Raw genomic sequence first — 16,599 nt, 5'->3', positions numbered from 1 at the left:
CCAGAGCTTTCAAAGGTGTTTGCATGGTCCAGTTAACACCAGATGCTAGCCCCTAGCCTAACTACCGAACCTCACCTCTAAGGAGTGAGCATGGTCCAGTTAGCGCCAGATGCTAGCCCCTTATCTCACTGTCTTCAGCCAAAAAATATGCATAAATTAGTTACACTTCCTTGCCCTGGCCACCTCTAGATTTACATTGTTATGAGACCCTAAACAGAAGAAAATAAGCTATATGGTATCAATGCCTTATAGTGACAGAAAGACCAAATAACAATGCAGAAACAGTTAGAGCTATTAAGGTTGTTATATGCAGGTAAACATGCCATTATGATCAACCACTGCACTGCACAGCAATTACAAAAAGTATGCAAAAAAAAACAGCCCATTAGGACTCAAGCACTAAGTCAACTATACATTACTACAGAATAAAAACAACTGCAACTACAATATATAAACCTGAAAAAACTAAAAACCGCTGGCCTTATAATTGTAATTTCCTTTTTCTCAATCGAAGAGTGCAATTATATATGAAAAGATTGTATAGATTTAAAGTAATTGGTGCATTTAAGCGTTTTGTAAAAGGGCTCTAACTGAGTTGGAAAAAGACACTCTGGGCCACTGCAGCTTCAGCTTTCGGCTGTTCAATCATAACAGCTAAAGGGCTGGCCTCCCCAAGTGCACTGTCAACATCAGAAAAAAAGGGCTTAGTGCTTATTACTGACCCCCTGCAGCTGTAGTATCTGAAAAAATCTGACCGAAAACTCCCACAACAGACATCAGACTTAGATGAAGATCAGTAGGGAACTTGGATTTTAGGGGAAAAATTCAGATTTCTAGTCTCAGTTTTGATTGCCTTAACAAATCTGCTGTAAATAGCTCAGTGGCACAAAGGTAATTGATAGCTGATTACATGCCCCCAAAACTAAAAATGCCTCAGTGGTATTGGGATCAAAGATATGGAAAAAGAGGATTGCTGTTTCCAGTGTAACCATTGCCTAAGGCTTTTAAAGAATTACACTTGTAGTGGAGGTATATTGACATGTTTTTCACATCGAAATAATGTTTTGTGCTTAAAGGACTGCACTTTTTTTTTTCCAAATCCCATTAAATACCATCATTCAACAAATAAAACATTAGACAATAAATAAATACATTTTTCTATTTTATAGTACATATATTCATCAGCTGTCAATGACGATTAAAAATGAGATATTTCTCTGTACAGTTTCATTTACGGTGGGTCAGACTGTACAACTGTTTGCATTATGATAAAGCTTGAAAGAAAATGATACATTGCAGTATTTGTATTGCAATATCTTTAAAATTGCATTAATAAAGAACTACTGTGTTTGCTTTTGTGTCCTAACAAGTACCATTTAGATTTTAGTGAAATAATAAAATGATGTAGTGCAGTTCCCCAATGTACTTAGAACACAATGCCCTGAGCAGACCATCACAGAAGACAGCACGTTATTGTAGTCCTGGTGCATCATAATGCCCAAATTAGGAAGTAATTCATTCAAATTTAATGTAGTCAATGGCACAACATGAAATTGAACTTTAATAATGAAGGAATAGTGACAGTGATAAAGATGACAAAAACACAGACTTTGTTTGGACAACTCAAGAAGCTGAGAAAGATCTGTTCTGATCAGCTGGGTACAAAACTCAGTACCCAGCATCGGCTTAATGAGAGCAACACAGAGGAGGCAAACAGGGGATAAGTACACATGAGGGCTGTTGGACTGGCAACAGATGGTGCAATGTGGCCAACCTATCTACTCACAGAAAACATTGACAATCTGCCTGGGAACACACAGGGCTGGCAGCTACTAACTTTGGATGTCGTCGGTGGGTAAGAGTGAATTGCATTAATAAAGTCAACATGCCACTTTCCAAAACACAAGAGAAGGTCTCCCAGTCACACCCTTACTGAACCCTAAGTGATGTACTACACTTTCAGAATCCTACTATCTGCAGTAACATGTTCCTAAATAATATTAATGGATGACCACATCCTCATTTCCATTATGAAGGTAAACATCTCATCTTGAACCCACACCTGGATCTGGATGCTTGAACAAACACATACACCTTCCAATCAACTAGCCACATGATGCATGCCAGTTGTAAAGCACAAATATGGAAGTGGAGTAAATGATTCCTTCTGCATGATGTATTTTCTGTGAGAACAGTATTTCATGACTGGAGAAAACATGACTTTGAGTCTTCATGTTGTTTACTGGAGAGACTACAGTGCTGTGTGGCTCAAAGGAATGCCCGACACTCAAGAGGCCAGGAAGCAGAGAGTAGGACAAAGGGACACAGTATAAACAGAGGTCAAATGTAGATCACTTCTGACAAGCTTTATGGCCTAAAATGAATAATGTTCATAACAAAGCTCTAGATTCATGTTTGCTTAGCATTTCACATAAGGTGATTAGTCACTTTTAATTGCAATACACAAAATATATATACAGTATCTTGGCTGTGCCTCAGTCATTTGGTACCACATAAGCATGGGACAGATGGAACAATGGTATTCCTACCCCTTTCAGCACATAGTTTAAAAGCAAGTGCTAAATTTTTATCACACATTTCTAAAGAAATTAATTGATGACCCTAAGATGCTAATAGGTGTGAGAATAAGTGATCAGCTGTTGGTTTGGGTGTTTCGCTACCGTCTGTCTAGGGTTGGATTCCAGTAGCTGGCTCCATTTTGGATCCCAGGACCCCATTCCACAAAAGCAATTTGTGAACACTGCTTCCCAGAGATCACAAATGGTGGCAGAGTCATATTTCACAAATGACTGCCTCGCAAATTACACATAAATTTGTGCGTGCTACGGGACTCTTGTATGCTCATACATGGGTCATAATTATGCTGTTTGTTTTGATTGGCAAAATGTGTGAAAATGAGCAAGAGGAAACAATCTCTTGTTGCCAATCACAGCTTGCATATCAAGTTTAGTGGTAGCATCTTTTTTAGCTGGAGCTGTCATCACAGGCAGAAGTGATAAATGCTGCTGGTAGAAAACTATTTCATTCATCCATCCATACATTATCTATGCCGCTTATCCTGTACAGGGGCCTGGGGGGTATCCCAGCTGACATTTGGTGAGAGGTGGGGTACACCTTGGGCTGACATCCAATCACAGAGCTGACATATAGAGACAGACAAACACTCACACTTACATCCGCAGCTACAGGAAATTTAGAGTCACCAATCAACCTAAACTGCATGTCTTTGGACTGAAAGCTGGAGTACAAGGAGAAAACCCACACAGGCACATGAGGAACATGCAAACTTCATATACTGTAGAAAGGTGCCAGGTCAGCACCAGTGCTAACTATCCTACTGTATAGCAAATTGTAGCTTAATGTCATTAAAGTTGTTAGGAAACTGCTGAGAAATCAAAATGAAAACCTTGGCAATTTAGCAAGACTGGTAGCAAGGAGGAAAAAAAAACATAACTCACAGAGGATGAATCCCAGTGAGATTTACGATCCCCTGATTTTTCCTGTAGCACCCACCACTGGCTGGTCGGTTGTTTTACTTTAGATATCTCACATTTACTGGATGAACTGGCACAAAAATCAAGCATCCATCTTGTCATCCTACTCCTTCTAGTAAAATTTCAAAAAAAAAAAAAAAAAAAAAGGAAAACAATTCCAACAGTGTGCTAACACTAACACACTCCAGACTCTAGATTTATCTAGCAGAGTGACTGCTGAGTTTGTTGGCTGCCTGAGAATGAGAGGATTTAATTGATGATTGTCTGGCTGAGTTACTATACTTATAATGCACTTAGCACATTCAAACAGAGGGGGACTCATTTTGTTGTGGAGATTTTCTACTAATGAACGCCCTTGCATCCTAAACCCCTCCACCCACACCCCCTTTCAACACTGTTTATGTCTTCCTGTCCCTTCTTAATAGTTTGCTCGAGCTGTTCTAATTCCATCAACAGCCACTCACTCTGATGATTAGTGCCAGTCCACTGGTGGCCTGGAGGTCACACAGTTGTTTGTTGATGTTGCTTTAACGTAGCGCTCAGCTGGAGCGTCTGCCTAAACAGACTGAAGATGTGAAAAGCTGGCTCAGTGGCTGGCTGAGTGGGACTGTGCACACTGACAGCAGATGATTCTCGATTATTAAAATGACATATTTGGATGTGAGAAACAAGTGACATGTAGCAGCAGTACCAGAAACACACTGAGTGTTCTTTATTAAGTAAAACTAGAAAACATTCTAATAATAAACCAACGTGGCCTCTTTTCCCAGTGAAATGGCTGATCTTATCATTTGTGTCAAATATGCACCATTCAGGAAATAAAATTTCAACAGGAGTGAAAAATACTCCAGATTTGTGTCCAGTGATGATGTATCAGTTGATATTGTGCATGCACCCCTACTGGTCTGTCCAGTATCTGCTGGATTTGATTTGGATTCCTTGCCTGGAGACAACACTGTTGAACAAAATAAAATTAATAGCCTCTTAATGGCTAACTACTGAAATGATAAGAAAAACACAAATATCTGTTACTGTTACAACTGTAGGGCAGCATGGTGGCTCAGTGTTTGGCACTGTTGCCTCACAACAACCCGGCCTTTCTATGTGGAGTGTGCATGTTCTCCTTATGCTTGTGTGGGTTTTCTCCAGGTACTCTGGTTTCCTCCCACAGTCCAAAAACATGTATGTCAGGTTGATTGGTGACTCTAAATTGCCCATAGGAGTGAGTGTGAGTGTGTGAGGTTGTTTGTCTCTATCTGGCCCTGTGATGGACTGGTGACCTGTCCAGGGTGTACCCCTGCCTTTCACCCAAAGAGAGCTGGGATAGGCTCCAGCAGATCCCTGTGACCCTGGTTAAGGAATAAGCAGGTATAGAAAATGGATGGATGGATGGATGTTACAACTGTTAATGCAAGAAAGAAAATTTAAAAAGCAAAGGCCTTAAAATACAAACGTGTTAGTTCATTTTAAAAAAGCTAAATTATATATACGGCACACTGTGATTCTGTTTAGTGTCCATTGTTTCTTTGTCATGAGCTTTACTGTGTAACCTGAATGGAAAAGAACTGTGCAGAAATAAGTGTCTTTTGTTAGAAAGGCTTGGTTAATTTATATGACAAACAAATGAGGTATATTATTTGTTTTTGCAAGGCTGCCAGCTGTAGATTTGTCTGGCATAGCTGCATAATTTACATATTTTAAGCTTTGCTACCATCTTAAACAGCTGAAGTGTTTTGCATCCCATGGAATGAATAATGCCCCTTCAAATTTCAGTCAAACTGAAGCTCATAAAATGCACAGCGAACCACTAAAACTGAGCTCTTACAGCACAAATGTACCGGATGGAGCAGCAACCCTCTACAGCTACAGTTTCTAAGCCACTGGTTGAGATACAATGATACAACCCATCAGAAAATTTGAGGATGTATGTGGACTCCTAAGGAAACAAACCATTTTCAGCTGGGTTCACTGTCAGAACATCCCCACAGCACTTTCTTCTACCCATTTGCTTCCACCCGCAGCATTGCATGACAACTTTGGCTGCAGCAATACTGGCAGGATCCTGCAGCCCCTGAAGGAGTCATGCGATTATGTATCCCTATAGCCATGATATTCTGAATTACACAAAGAAGACCAGAGACTGCCTGGGTCATACTATCAAAGAAAGCAGCCTATTGACAGGGTCTGCGCAAGAGGAGACAAAATATAGCAACACTGAAATCTATTCATTTGTGGGTAAAACGTGAAAGTAGCGTCAACATCAAAAATACATGTTAAAACACTGCAAAGGGGATTTAAATTTGAAGGAACGAAATTGCAAAGCCTACACAGTCATTATGTTACCATCCAGCTGTAAAAGAGACCTGACAATCAGGCAATTGAAAAATCCCACAGGGTTTCACAGTCGTCGAACAAATAGGTACTTGAAATTTAATGTACACTTAGAAATGGGAGTATTTAGGTCCTGCATGGTCATATAGCAGCCAAGGCATAAGAGACATGTTGAAGTATGAGGTGCCTTGTGCTTTACAAAGACTGATCCTCCATACATACAACATATTGCAAAAAATAAAAACATACTATATAGCACACAGATAGCACAATACAAATGAATTTGTAAATATGTCTTAAGACATCAAGAAGGAGCCCATATGCTACAATACATCACTCTAAGCTCATATAACAGCATTTCTGGAGCAAAAATGTCAGAATATTTCATTTAATTTTGATATTGTGATTTTATGATAATATAGGATATTTTAACCTACATGTTGCTGATACATAAGTACATATCTTCCAACAATAGAAAAGAAAAAAAAAGATTTGTTAATAGTAATTGCAGCAGCTACAATGACAATGGATGTGACAATTAACTCAGAAAATGAATTCAGAATGGCTGTTTGAGCTGCAAAATACAAATGAGCTTTATTGTATTTTAAGGAGAACCACAAAATCCCTACAAAATCACTCTGACACAGTCATTGTGTTCATAAACTCAGCTTCTATTCAGTCAACGGAATCAGTGGAGCAGCTATAACATTTGTCTCTTGACATTATAACGAGTTTTGGGTCTCTGTTTTCTTTATGAGAGAGAATTATTCTTTATCTTCAAACACAACAGCACTGCTCAACATATGCATTGTGAACCTCATGTAGAGTACCGTGTAAATTCTGATTACAGCGAGTCAGGACCGCTGTTATAGCTGCTTTAACACTAGATAGTAATTTTCTGATTAACAAACAATGCAGTGCCTCCCTTTCTGTATAAAATCCAATGCTATATCCAATGACACCACATGCACACGTACACATTTCTGTTTAAAGGCAGATATGTATGGCCTCTCACACACCCAGAATCTCCTTAAGCATTAGTATTTCCAAGACAGTACTTCACTATTGATTTGAGAGAAATGAGAGGAACCAACACCAGTAAAATAAGACAATAGAAATACAAGGGTCTAATGTGGAAAAGGCAATAAGACAGACAGAGGATGTGGTGCACAAAAAGACAAAGATCTCAGATAATGTCTTGACTCAGTTGCTATTAGATTCTGAGCTTTTATCAAGGCTCTTTTTTTTTCTTCCTATTACATGATTTTCTCAAAAAGCCAAATCCAGAGTGGGTGACAAAACCGCACAAGCTCCAACAGCACCATAAAGACCAGGATTCTGTTGAGAGTTCCTTCCAATTCTTATTACAAACTACAGTAAGCACCATGCTCAAATCACTGGGGCCAGCATCTCCTACACTCACCTATTTTATCACCCCTGAGAGGAGAAAAATTTCATCAGTGGGTATGTATAGAGAAATGCTTGGCCAGGTAAATATTTTGTAAATATAAAATCAAATCACAATATTCTGCTTGCCCGGAATTCCGTGTTTCCTGGTTGTGTTCTACATCTGTATGAGATTAAGAAAGAGAACAGGAGACACAGTGTGGGTGTCTGTGTGTGCATCCATGTATATTTGTGTGCGCGTCCGAGCATGTGTGAATCTTGTTCATGGCAAGAAATCAGCTCAGTTTAGCACATAATGGAAATGTGAATAGCCCAGAGCACCTCTCTCCCACACAGGGAGAGAACTGGCTGGGAGCAGGATGCATCTTTCCAAATCCAAACAGTGAAAAGGAGTTAGCTAGGTTAAACCCCCCCCCCCATCACCACCACATCACCCTCCCTGGAGCAATTCACAGCTCTGCCCATACAATGCTCAAAACAGGTCATCCAAACAGGTCTCACTTCCAGTCTGAAAACATATTCACACACATATGTGCACACATGCTATGCACACGGCTAAACGTACACGCACTTGTAGGTTCAGTGGACAGGTGATGTTGCTCATATTATGACAGATGACATCTTATATATGGATTCCTCACCACAAAAGCCCCAAAATGTTATGCTTAATTTAACATAAACCACCTTTTTCAGATGCAACAGTAATACATTTTCTTATACCACAAGTCTACTGCATGACAATTTCTATATTCTTCTGCCATGCAACGCTGAAATCCCTTTGACCAGGGCAATACCTTTGCACTCAGAAGGAATGAGATGAAAACTCAGACTTACATGCAACTTCTAAAGATGCATTCCGGCTTACGGCCTCTCCCAGATAGTTTCTGGCTACGCACACGTAGCTGCCATCATCGGGCTTGCTCCGTCGTCCATGGACGATACGTAGAAAGAACAGGGACCCACTGGGCAGCAGCATACGGTGGGAGCGAGGGTTGTCACGGTCCGTCTCAACACGCTCCCCATCTTTATACCATTCCACTGTAGGCGTTGGACGGCCCTCTGCCTTACAGTTGAGAGTGGCTGGTTCCCCTTTGGACACAATGAGGTCAGAGGGGTGCTCCACAATGCGGGGAGGGAAGTCTTCCTGGCGAAGACGAGACCCTAGAGGGAAACAAGAGTATAAAAGAAACCCCTTTAAAGTAATACAGGAGCTATGATACTTGCATACACATAAATAATGCATTTTTAATTTTGGTGCAGCTGCAACAACAGTATGTTTGAGGTAAACACAGTTAACTATTTTGTTAATGAAGAACGTTAGCAGGTATGGCTAAGCAGAACCAAACTTTGCCAGAAACTGAAACAGTAAGTGCAACAACAGCAAAGCAATGCCCGCTTATCACTACAAATCACCAAAATTAAAACAATAAATGACTGTTGATTATCACGGCCCTGTTGATTAAATAAGATGACAGAAATGTCAAGTCATGTCTGTGAAAATAAGCAAAACTTGAAAATATGAGCACAGATTTGTAAATGTGATTGGTAGAATAAAATTAACTGTGTAATTTCATTACAGTCCATGAAAGGAAAGTTGATTAGTGTGAGGTTCTTATTGGCTCCTACGAGTCTCTGGCTCCCATATTTACTTTCACAGGCAGGAGCTGAGGAGTCATTATATCTCATTAGCTTTTTCATTAACACGTTCCATCAAACACTGACATCATCAAACATGTTGTCTCAGTGGGTGTAGAACAGCAACTGCTACACTGTAGTTTTCACTTTGTAATGCAATAGTGTTAAATGCAAGATGTACTGTACAATGTAAAGCTACATCAGAATACACATATTTCATTTGGATCCAAGCATTTTATTTAGTAGATGCCATAAGAATGACCAATCTTGACTTTCCTGATAAACTGCAATATAATTTGTGGATCCACAACACAGTTGACAATACTTAGTCTTCCCAGTCTTTTAATTTCTTAGGCCATGTGAACACCTTCACTTAGTTTAATGCTGTTTCTTAGATTCTGTCTAGAAATGCCACAGAGAAATGACCCAAATGTAGTGGCACTGTATTTGTTTGCAGACATGTCAGCATCACAATGTCCATCTGTTTCATGGTGTACTGGCACATTATGTGAGTTAAAAGGTCATCTTTTCCATTGTGTGCAAGCGGACAAGCCGTTGTGTTACTAAAATAGACTGTGGACTGTCATTGGGTGAAGATATACATAAGATAAATGAAAATTATGTTTTGTGGACTCATGTTTTTTGCCTCTGATTGTGATGCTTCAAATACAAATTGTATGGGCAACAACTGGCTGAAACAGAGCAACTGAAACAAAGCCACAAATATGGGTGAAATTGATGGTTTGTTGACAAAATGCATTCCATTAGCTGATGTCAACACACCAAGCCCTGGTGATACATTATGTTTTTAAAACCTTATACGTATGTCTCTTGGGTAAATGACACTTGTTCCAATCCACAATATTGCACAAATAGGACAGTGCACATGGAATGCTGAGTTCTTATAATTAGTTGTCCCATTAGCCAGTCTACACTGTGCCTAATGCAGAGTTTGTGATTTGTGCTGTCAGACAACTGAATTTAAATGAGATTATTTTAAGTTAGGGGCAGCACACTGGCTCAGTGGTTGGTACTGTCATCTAACAACAAGAAGAGTCTACGGGGTCCAGTCACTCAGTTAGTCCTGTGATGGACTGGCAACCCTTCCAGAGGTTATGCCTGTTTTCTGCTCAGTGAAGGCTCCAGCACTTCATGACCCTGGACATGAATAGGTGCTGCAGATAATGAATGAATACATGGATATATTTAAATACTTAAATGCTGACATTTAGTCAACTATAATGTCTTGAGTTAATAGCTCCTCAAGTTATAATAATAATTCAGCTCGGTAACGATAAACTGAGCAAAAGCTACTTTTTGTAGAAATACTCTAAGCATTCAAGGTTTAAAGAGCCAGGTCTATTTTGTTTATGGGGATCTATCCATGGTGCTGAAGATGAAACTCAAGGGCTATGTTTTAGAAAAGGATTAGGTGCAGAAGAATCTGGTCAGGAACATGTTGGAGCAGGATACTCGAATAAAAGTCACGTTGTGGTGGCGTCTCTTCCAACAGAGTTTAGAGGGATACGATGTAAGCCTTAAACCAAAAGATTCATTTCATTGGCAGATAAAAGGCAAATGTCTTTCAGCTTTTTCTCTCACTTGAAAATCAGTTTTTAGATGTCAGTGCCTCACAGTCAGGTCAGTCCCTATTAAAATCAGTAAGATTCACAATAGGTACTAATAGTTAAGATGGGCGCTAAATGTGTTGTACACAGCCTGCAATGTCTCATCATTATCCTTTCTAACAGACCACAGACTACCAGCACCTTTGCCACATCAGTCAAAAGCCTTCAGGTGGAAATACTTCCGCCTTCCCTTCACAGCTGCTTAAATGTATTTAACTACTAGATCAAAATGGCTGAACTGTACACTAAGTAACTCGTTTGTTACAAATATTTGCTACAAACTAATGAAGCAGCCCTGAAATCAGACCTGTGCCCAAACTGGGAAAACATTAAAAACAGCATCAATCAACACCTCGCTGACATTATATCAGCAAAAAAAAAAAAAAAAAAAAAAAGAAGAAAGAAACTGGATGAACAGCAGAGTCATTGTGCTTTACCAAATAAACTGTCTACATGGCAAGTGTAATGTCCTGAAACCACCCAAATCTATACCCCCTTTATTGTGCTGCTGACATCTGCACCACATTTACTCCACTGACACATATTTATGTTGCAGTACAATGTAGTACCAAACACTTTGTGATAAGAACAGTTCCTGTCAAGAATCTCAGATATGTCTCTAACCGCAGCTGCATTTATACATAATGGGTCTAAAGTAACCTTTGGACACACACAGCCAAAGGTGAATTTCCACAGTATATGAGTAAGCATCTTCCTAATGGCACATCAGGCAGTTCAGCTACAGGACAGATAGGTCCATGGTCTGACTGAGCAACCTGAGCAGAGGCCACGTAGACTATGACACAAGATAGAAGCACCTCTTTTGAAGGACTATGCAAGCACAGGACAAACATTTATGGAGTCAAACTGATTAAAAAATGATTAATTGAAAGTTCTTCCCCTTTGAGGAAACAGAAAAAAGTTCAGTTTGTCCACCTGGACTTTCTTTTTTTGCCATTGCACAGTTCAAACAACAACTCCAGTGGAAATAGCAGAAATTTAAAAGCTGCCAAATGTTTTATTCAAGTAAAAAAAAAAACAATGTCTCCAATTAGGGGCAGCGGTTATGAATAAATGAGTAACTTTCGTCTGCCTCTGCCATTAAATAGCTGGTCAGTCACAATATCTTACAGCACTACATGCTGTGGCGCACGGACATGGTGCATTTGTGATTTCAGATTCAAGAAGAACGAGACATAAATTCACTGTAAATAATGTGAGATATCAAAGCCAGTATCTTCTTCATGCACTTCATGTGGCATTACCCTGGCTCGAGCACGCTTCAGGTCACAGCCCAGTGTGTTTATTTTCTGAAGCGTAATGTGCGACAAGATACAATTTCAGCCCTAAGATTTAGTGATTTATGTGTTCATCAACTTACCGCTGGTTTGGGTGTACAGAAGTCCACAGAGAAATAAATACTGTAGAGGAGCCATTCTGGCATATTGGCCCCGTAATCTATCGGCGCATGAATTCCTCCTCAGGCGAAAAAAAGCTCTACCAATTAAACAACCAATCCTCTTTTTACTTGTGCGACTTTGTGGCAATTTACTGTTTTAAGTTCGTGAACTAAAACAATTATTTCAACCGCTGAAGGGAATCATTCCCATTCACATGTCCATTCTTCCTCTCCAAGAGCGCATCAGTGAGCGGCGGTCTGTCGACTCGCCGACACGTTTGGAATTTCTGCAGTCACCAAATGCAAACACCACCGACTCACAAAGACACTCCAGCTACTGACGGTCCCCCCGTCCGACCGCATTCTTCCGCCACTTCACCGCCGGGCCCGACCGCACGGAAACGCGTCCATCCTCGCGCGGGACAAGTTGAGAGACGAAAGGTGGAGATGGGATTGAGTCAGAGGTGAGTATGGCAGCACGGTGCAGCACGCAGCGCAGCCCCTCCTCTCCACTCCACAGCCCTGACAAACTAACAGGCGAATATAACATATAGTCTGCACAATAGATCTGAAGGCTGAAACTCAGCAGCACTGTGCATTCTGGACATGCTGGACATTCATTTTGTTAGTAAGGAGCTATTTTCTTTTTCTTTCAGTTTGCATAAGGAAGAAGGTTGTCGTTGAGATCTGCTCCCAGCACTTTATCAACAGGCAGCATCAGGACAGTGTCCTATGAGAACAGTCTTCCAGGTTTACCTCTACACATGTGAGTACATCAGGGCCATCACAATGAAAAAGGCATCCTCTAGATAATGCCCTTGTATGCAGCACTGCACATGTAAACTAGAGATACGTTAGATTTGATACTGGAGCCATTTTGTTTGTCCAGAAATCAAATATTCCTCTTCTATCTTGCAGATCTGCTCTCACAAAGTTGATGAATCATGTCTGTAATATTTCTATAGTCCTTTCAATTCTGTGGCTAGGTGTACACCTTCCTGTCAAAACCACAAGGGGTTAAGTAAAGTAATTTAAACAACACCCTCTCTTTTTTTACTAGCTGGCATTTTATTTCCATGTTCATGGTTGAAAAAGCTATTACAGAAGTATAAAAAAATAAATAAATAAATGGCACTTCATTCCTGCCCACTGCCTGAGGTGCTTATTCTGCCTTGTCGTCAATACTGCTCAATATTGTCAATAGCATTATTAATGCAGCACCTCACCACGAGACGGGAATGAGATGGGCTGTATCAAGTGCTATTGATCCTGAGGGTGAAATTAAACCATTTTTGGTACTGTGTTCACAGCAGTAGATCGAATAATAATTGTAGACGATGGCTAAATCGAGTTCGTATAAAGAGGGTGTAAAGTGAACACAATCATTTAAGCTGGATAGATCTCATCCATCAGTGAATGATGGATTCAATAGAGCTTTCCTGTCAGATTGTTCTTATTGCAGCAGTTGCTCAGTACGAGGTGTCGTTAGGACCTCCTTCCTCTCAACAGTGTTGCGGGTATTCAAACCTATAACAAAGCTGAAGTGCAGCAATAGTTACATGCTACTGTGGGACAAAATGTGCATTTCCACTCCTAACAAACATAATGCAGTAGAGGTGTTATAACTATATTTGGTAATGCTTGTGATTGTTGAGCTGTTTTGATGTTTCTTTTCTACATTTTATGCTGAGGGTGAACTTAACTCTTTGCAGTTCCTGTCTTTCAGATGTGCAAAAAGCAGATAATAAAGAGGCTTCTCAGCACGATAATAACCTCACAAAATCCTTCAAGGTGAACTGTAATGACGTGAGAAGAAAACTGGAAGAACACAGTTAGTGCTAATTGTCCCAAATGATTTGAGAGGGTAATATAGCTATTCATTAGCATTTGCTGCTAATCTCACATCTCTCCCACAAAGTATTGGGAAAGTAAGCAACAGACAAACAAAAACAGAAGCTACAGCATGAATGGACTGACTCCTGCTTAAAGGCAATCAAGAGTTAATACAGTGAGTATTGGCACTGAAAAAAACATGGTCGTCACTGAGCATCATCCAGTGATGTTGTCACAGTGAACAGTAAGTACACACAGTATAGCAAAACCATGTGAAACCACTGGAACTCCTGAGGCAACACATGGTAGTACATCACAATAATAATAAACATGGGATTTGGTTATATCAGTCAAACCAAAGCGTCTTCGTATCGTGACAGATCAGAGATCACTACTTCCTTCATGTTATGTTTAATGCTAAATCACCAATTCAGTTTAGAAAACACTTAGAAAACACTTCCATTCACCAGCCCCAAATATTACTTAAAAAGTCAAATATTATAATAAGTGAATTAAATATAATATGCCTTTTTGCTGCAGCAAAACTTGAACAAAAAACACACATCACTACAGTAACTAGTATTTTTGCAATACACAATAATTTGAATAAATGCTAAACAATACAGAACTGAATTATACTCAAAGATGAGCCTTTCTTACTTAATGACACCTTATTTAAGGCAAGAAGCCATAACTCAACAGTCTTTGAAAACATGTACGTTTTATAATATCTATATATGTATGGATGGAAGAATATGTCATTACAATATAGAAATTCTGGAGAAAATGGCATGTGACATAAGTAATTTCATAATGGCATTTGACGTCTAGCATAAGGTCAAAAAAGGGAATATACGTTTATTGAGTGAGGCGATTTGATGTTTATCTTTGAAGTTGAATAAGATAAGACAGGCAGAGAAAGACTCCATCTCTCATCACACACTGAGACAGACATGTTTCCAGGCAACGTGAGATTCTGCTGCTTTTCCTCACACAAACCAAATCCAAAAGGGCTACCGACTCTCATCAATCTACCTCTCTCTCTCCCTCTCTCGCCATTGATCATACACAGGACACACTGTCAAGGTCACAAGTTTTGTCTGCACCATTACCTACTCATAACCATGTTTGTCAAAGCCAGGAGTGTTAGGGGTAACAGATGGTGTGTGTGACAGTGTGTTCAACACCAGGCATGCTCAGCCTTAGTGAGAGTAGACATGTGTCCTGACCACAAAGCACAAACCTGCATACAAGTGACAAACCTCTGTCTCACAGCTTTTGGTGCTCAGTCCAGTGGATGCCTGATACATTGCCTAGAAATTGAAACCAGTGAGCTGAGTATTTTTAATAATATGCCCAACTACAGCAATTTAGAAGGACATCTTGACACCTACTATATCAGGTATTGTTTTAAATTACTACATCAAAGTATTTTGTTGCAGCTGGGTTTATTTCCAAAGCTACTAATGGAGGGTATAAAACATGCAGCAACTTTCCTTTTGCTGTAAAACGTATTAAACTATTTTTTGGGGGTTTCAGTTAACAAGTGATAGCTCTCTGTTTTATCAATATACAATGGATATAAGACAACAGACTCCAGAAAAGTGTTTATTAAGGGTCTGCTGCCCAGTTATCCAGGTTATACAATATAATACATCTAATGAAATAATTACATACTTCTTAAAGAATCTTTCTTTTGATTTTTGATTAAAATATTTAACATTATAATAATGGCTCCCCCACTGCTCTATTATGTTGTTTCAACAAAGGACAGAGGAAAAACTGAAAAGCTTGTTCAGTTGTGGCTATAACATCCACAGAGCAACACATGAACATTAAAACCAATAAAACAGAAGATTAATAGTGCCTTACTTCCAGTTTGAGAGTCAATACTCAGACTTCTGGTTTCAGCTCATCAGTTTGGATTGGAGGTCAGTAACTCACTCTGGCTTTCAAATAACTTTATATGATATGTAAAATTTATACAGCCCTGTACTGTGAGGAAGAGTTTCTGTGGCTGTCAGCAACACCTATTGTTTACCATGAAGTACACAGTAGGTGTGAATTTGACATGGTAGTATTTGTTTACAAGTACCTACAGTTTGACAAAGGCCAGGTCAATGTGCAGAGGTCATACTATGCCCCACCACCTGCTTGAGGGCAGAGGGCTTTACCCATCATCCTGAAATGTTGCCCTATACCCCTTTGAGTTTGAGAAGGCAGGAAGTAATATCTGAACCCTATAGGGGATGGACACAAAAACAAAAAGCATGTGCACTTCAAAACAACAACCATGCTATATATTCTACCACTGTGAAGGACTGGAGAAAATACAGCTGTGTTGATAACTCCCTTTACAGAATGGGTTCTTTCCACTACCAAACCTCTTGGGACAATTCTGGGGTAATGTCCAAAGTACTGAACTTAAAATCAGGGCTGGACCTCACAAGATGTCTCTCCTCCAGAGACATAGTCACCTGTATTGGAGATGAGTGCTGTCAATGCATTACTACTGTATCACTTTATTCCCTTGCATTAGACATATTGCTTCCGCTGTATACCCTCATGCTGCACAAAACACCACTGAACTCTTGACACACCTTAGTAGAGTGAAGAGAAAATCTTACCAACTCCATTTACAGTAAATGCTTTCAAGGTGAAAAAGGCCCCATTCAGCTTCCAAAATAGGTACTCTGCTGGACACTAGTGAGTTATCGCTCTAGTGACATAGACATGGAGGGAAAAGAAGAGGGTTGTGTTTAATCAAGCGCAAGGACATTTACACCATTTGTTTTTCCTCTGGATGAGCACAGGGGAAAAAAAGTGGAAAAACAAGAAAGGAAATGCTGAG

General features: G+C 39.8%; 1 protein-coding gene across 2 annotated transcripts in view; it reads right to left on the bottom strand.

The window, feature by feature from the left end:
• The window catches only part of LOC113143387 (roundabout homolog 2-like), a 72,685-nt gene extending 60,318 nt beyond the window's left edge, over positions 1-12,367 (bottom strand). For both annotated transcript variants that reach the window (XM_026328976.1, XM_026328977.1), the window contains exons 1-2: positions 11,898-12,367; positions 8,088-8,414 (exon numbers count right to left, since the gene is read on the bottom strand). In XM_026328976.1, the coding sequence (XP_026184761.1) occupies positions 8,088-8,414; positions 11,898-11,952 (382 nt within the window). In that variant the 5' untranslated portion in view covers positions 11,953-12,367. The remainder of the gene's footprint in view (positions 1-8,087; positions 8,415-11,897) is intronic.
• Between the last annotated feature and the right edge of the window lie 4,232 nt (positions 12,368-16,599).

This window comes from Mastacembelus armatus, chromosome 14 (genome assembly GCF_900324485.2).
Source record: "Mastacembelus armatus chromosome 14, fMasArm1.2, whole genome shotgun sequence".
Classification (NCBI taxonomy): Eukaryota; Metazoa; Chordata; class Actinopteri; order Synbranchiformes; family Mastacembelidae; genus Mastacembelus; species Mastacembelus armatus.
This window is presented reverse-complemented; position numbering and strand designations above follow the sequence as displayed.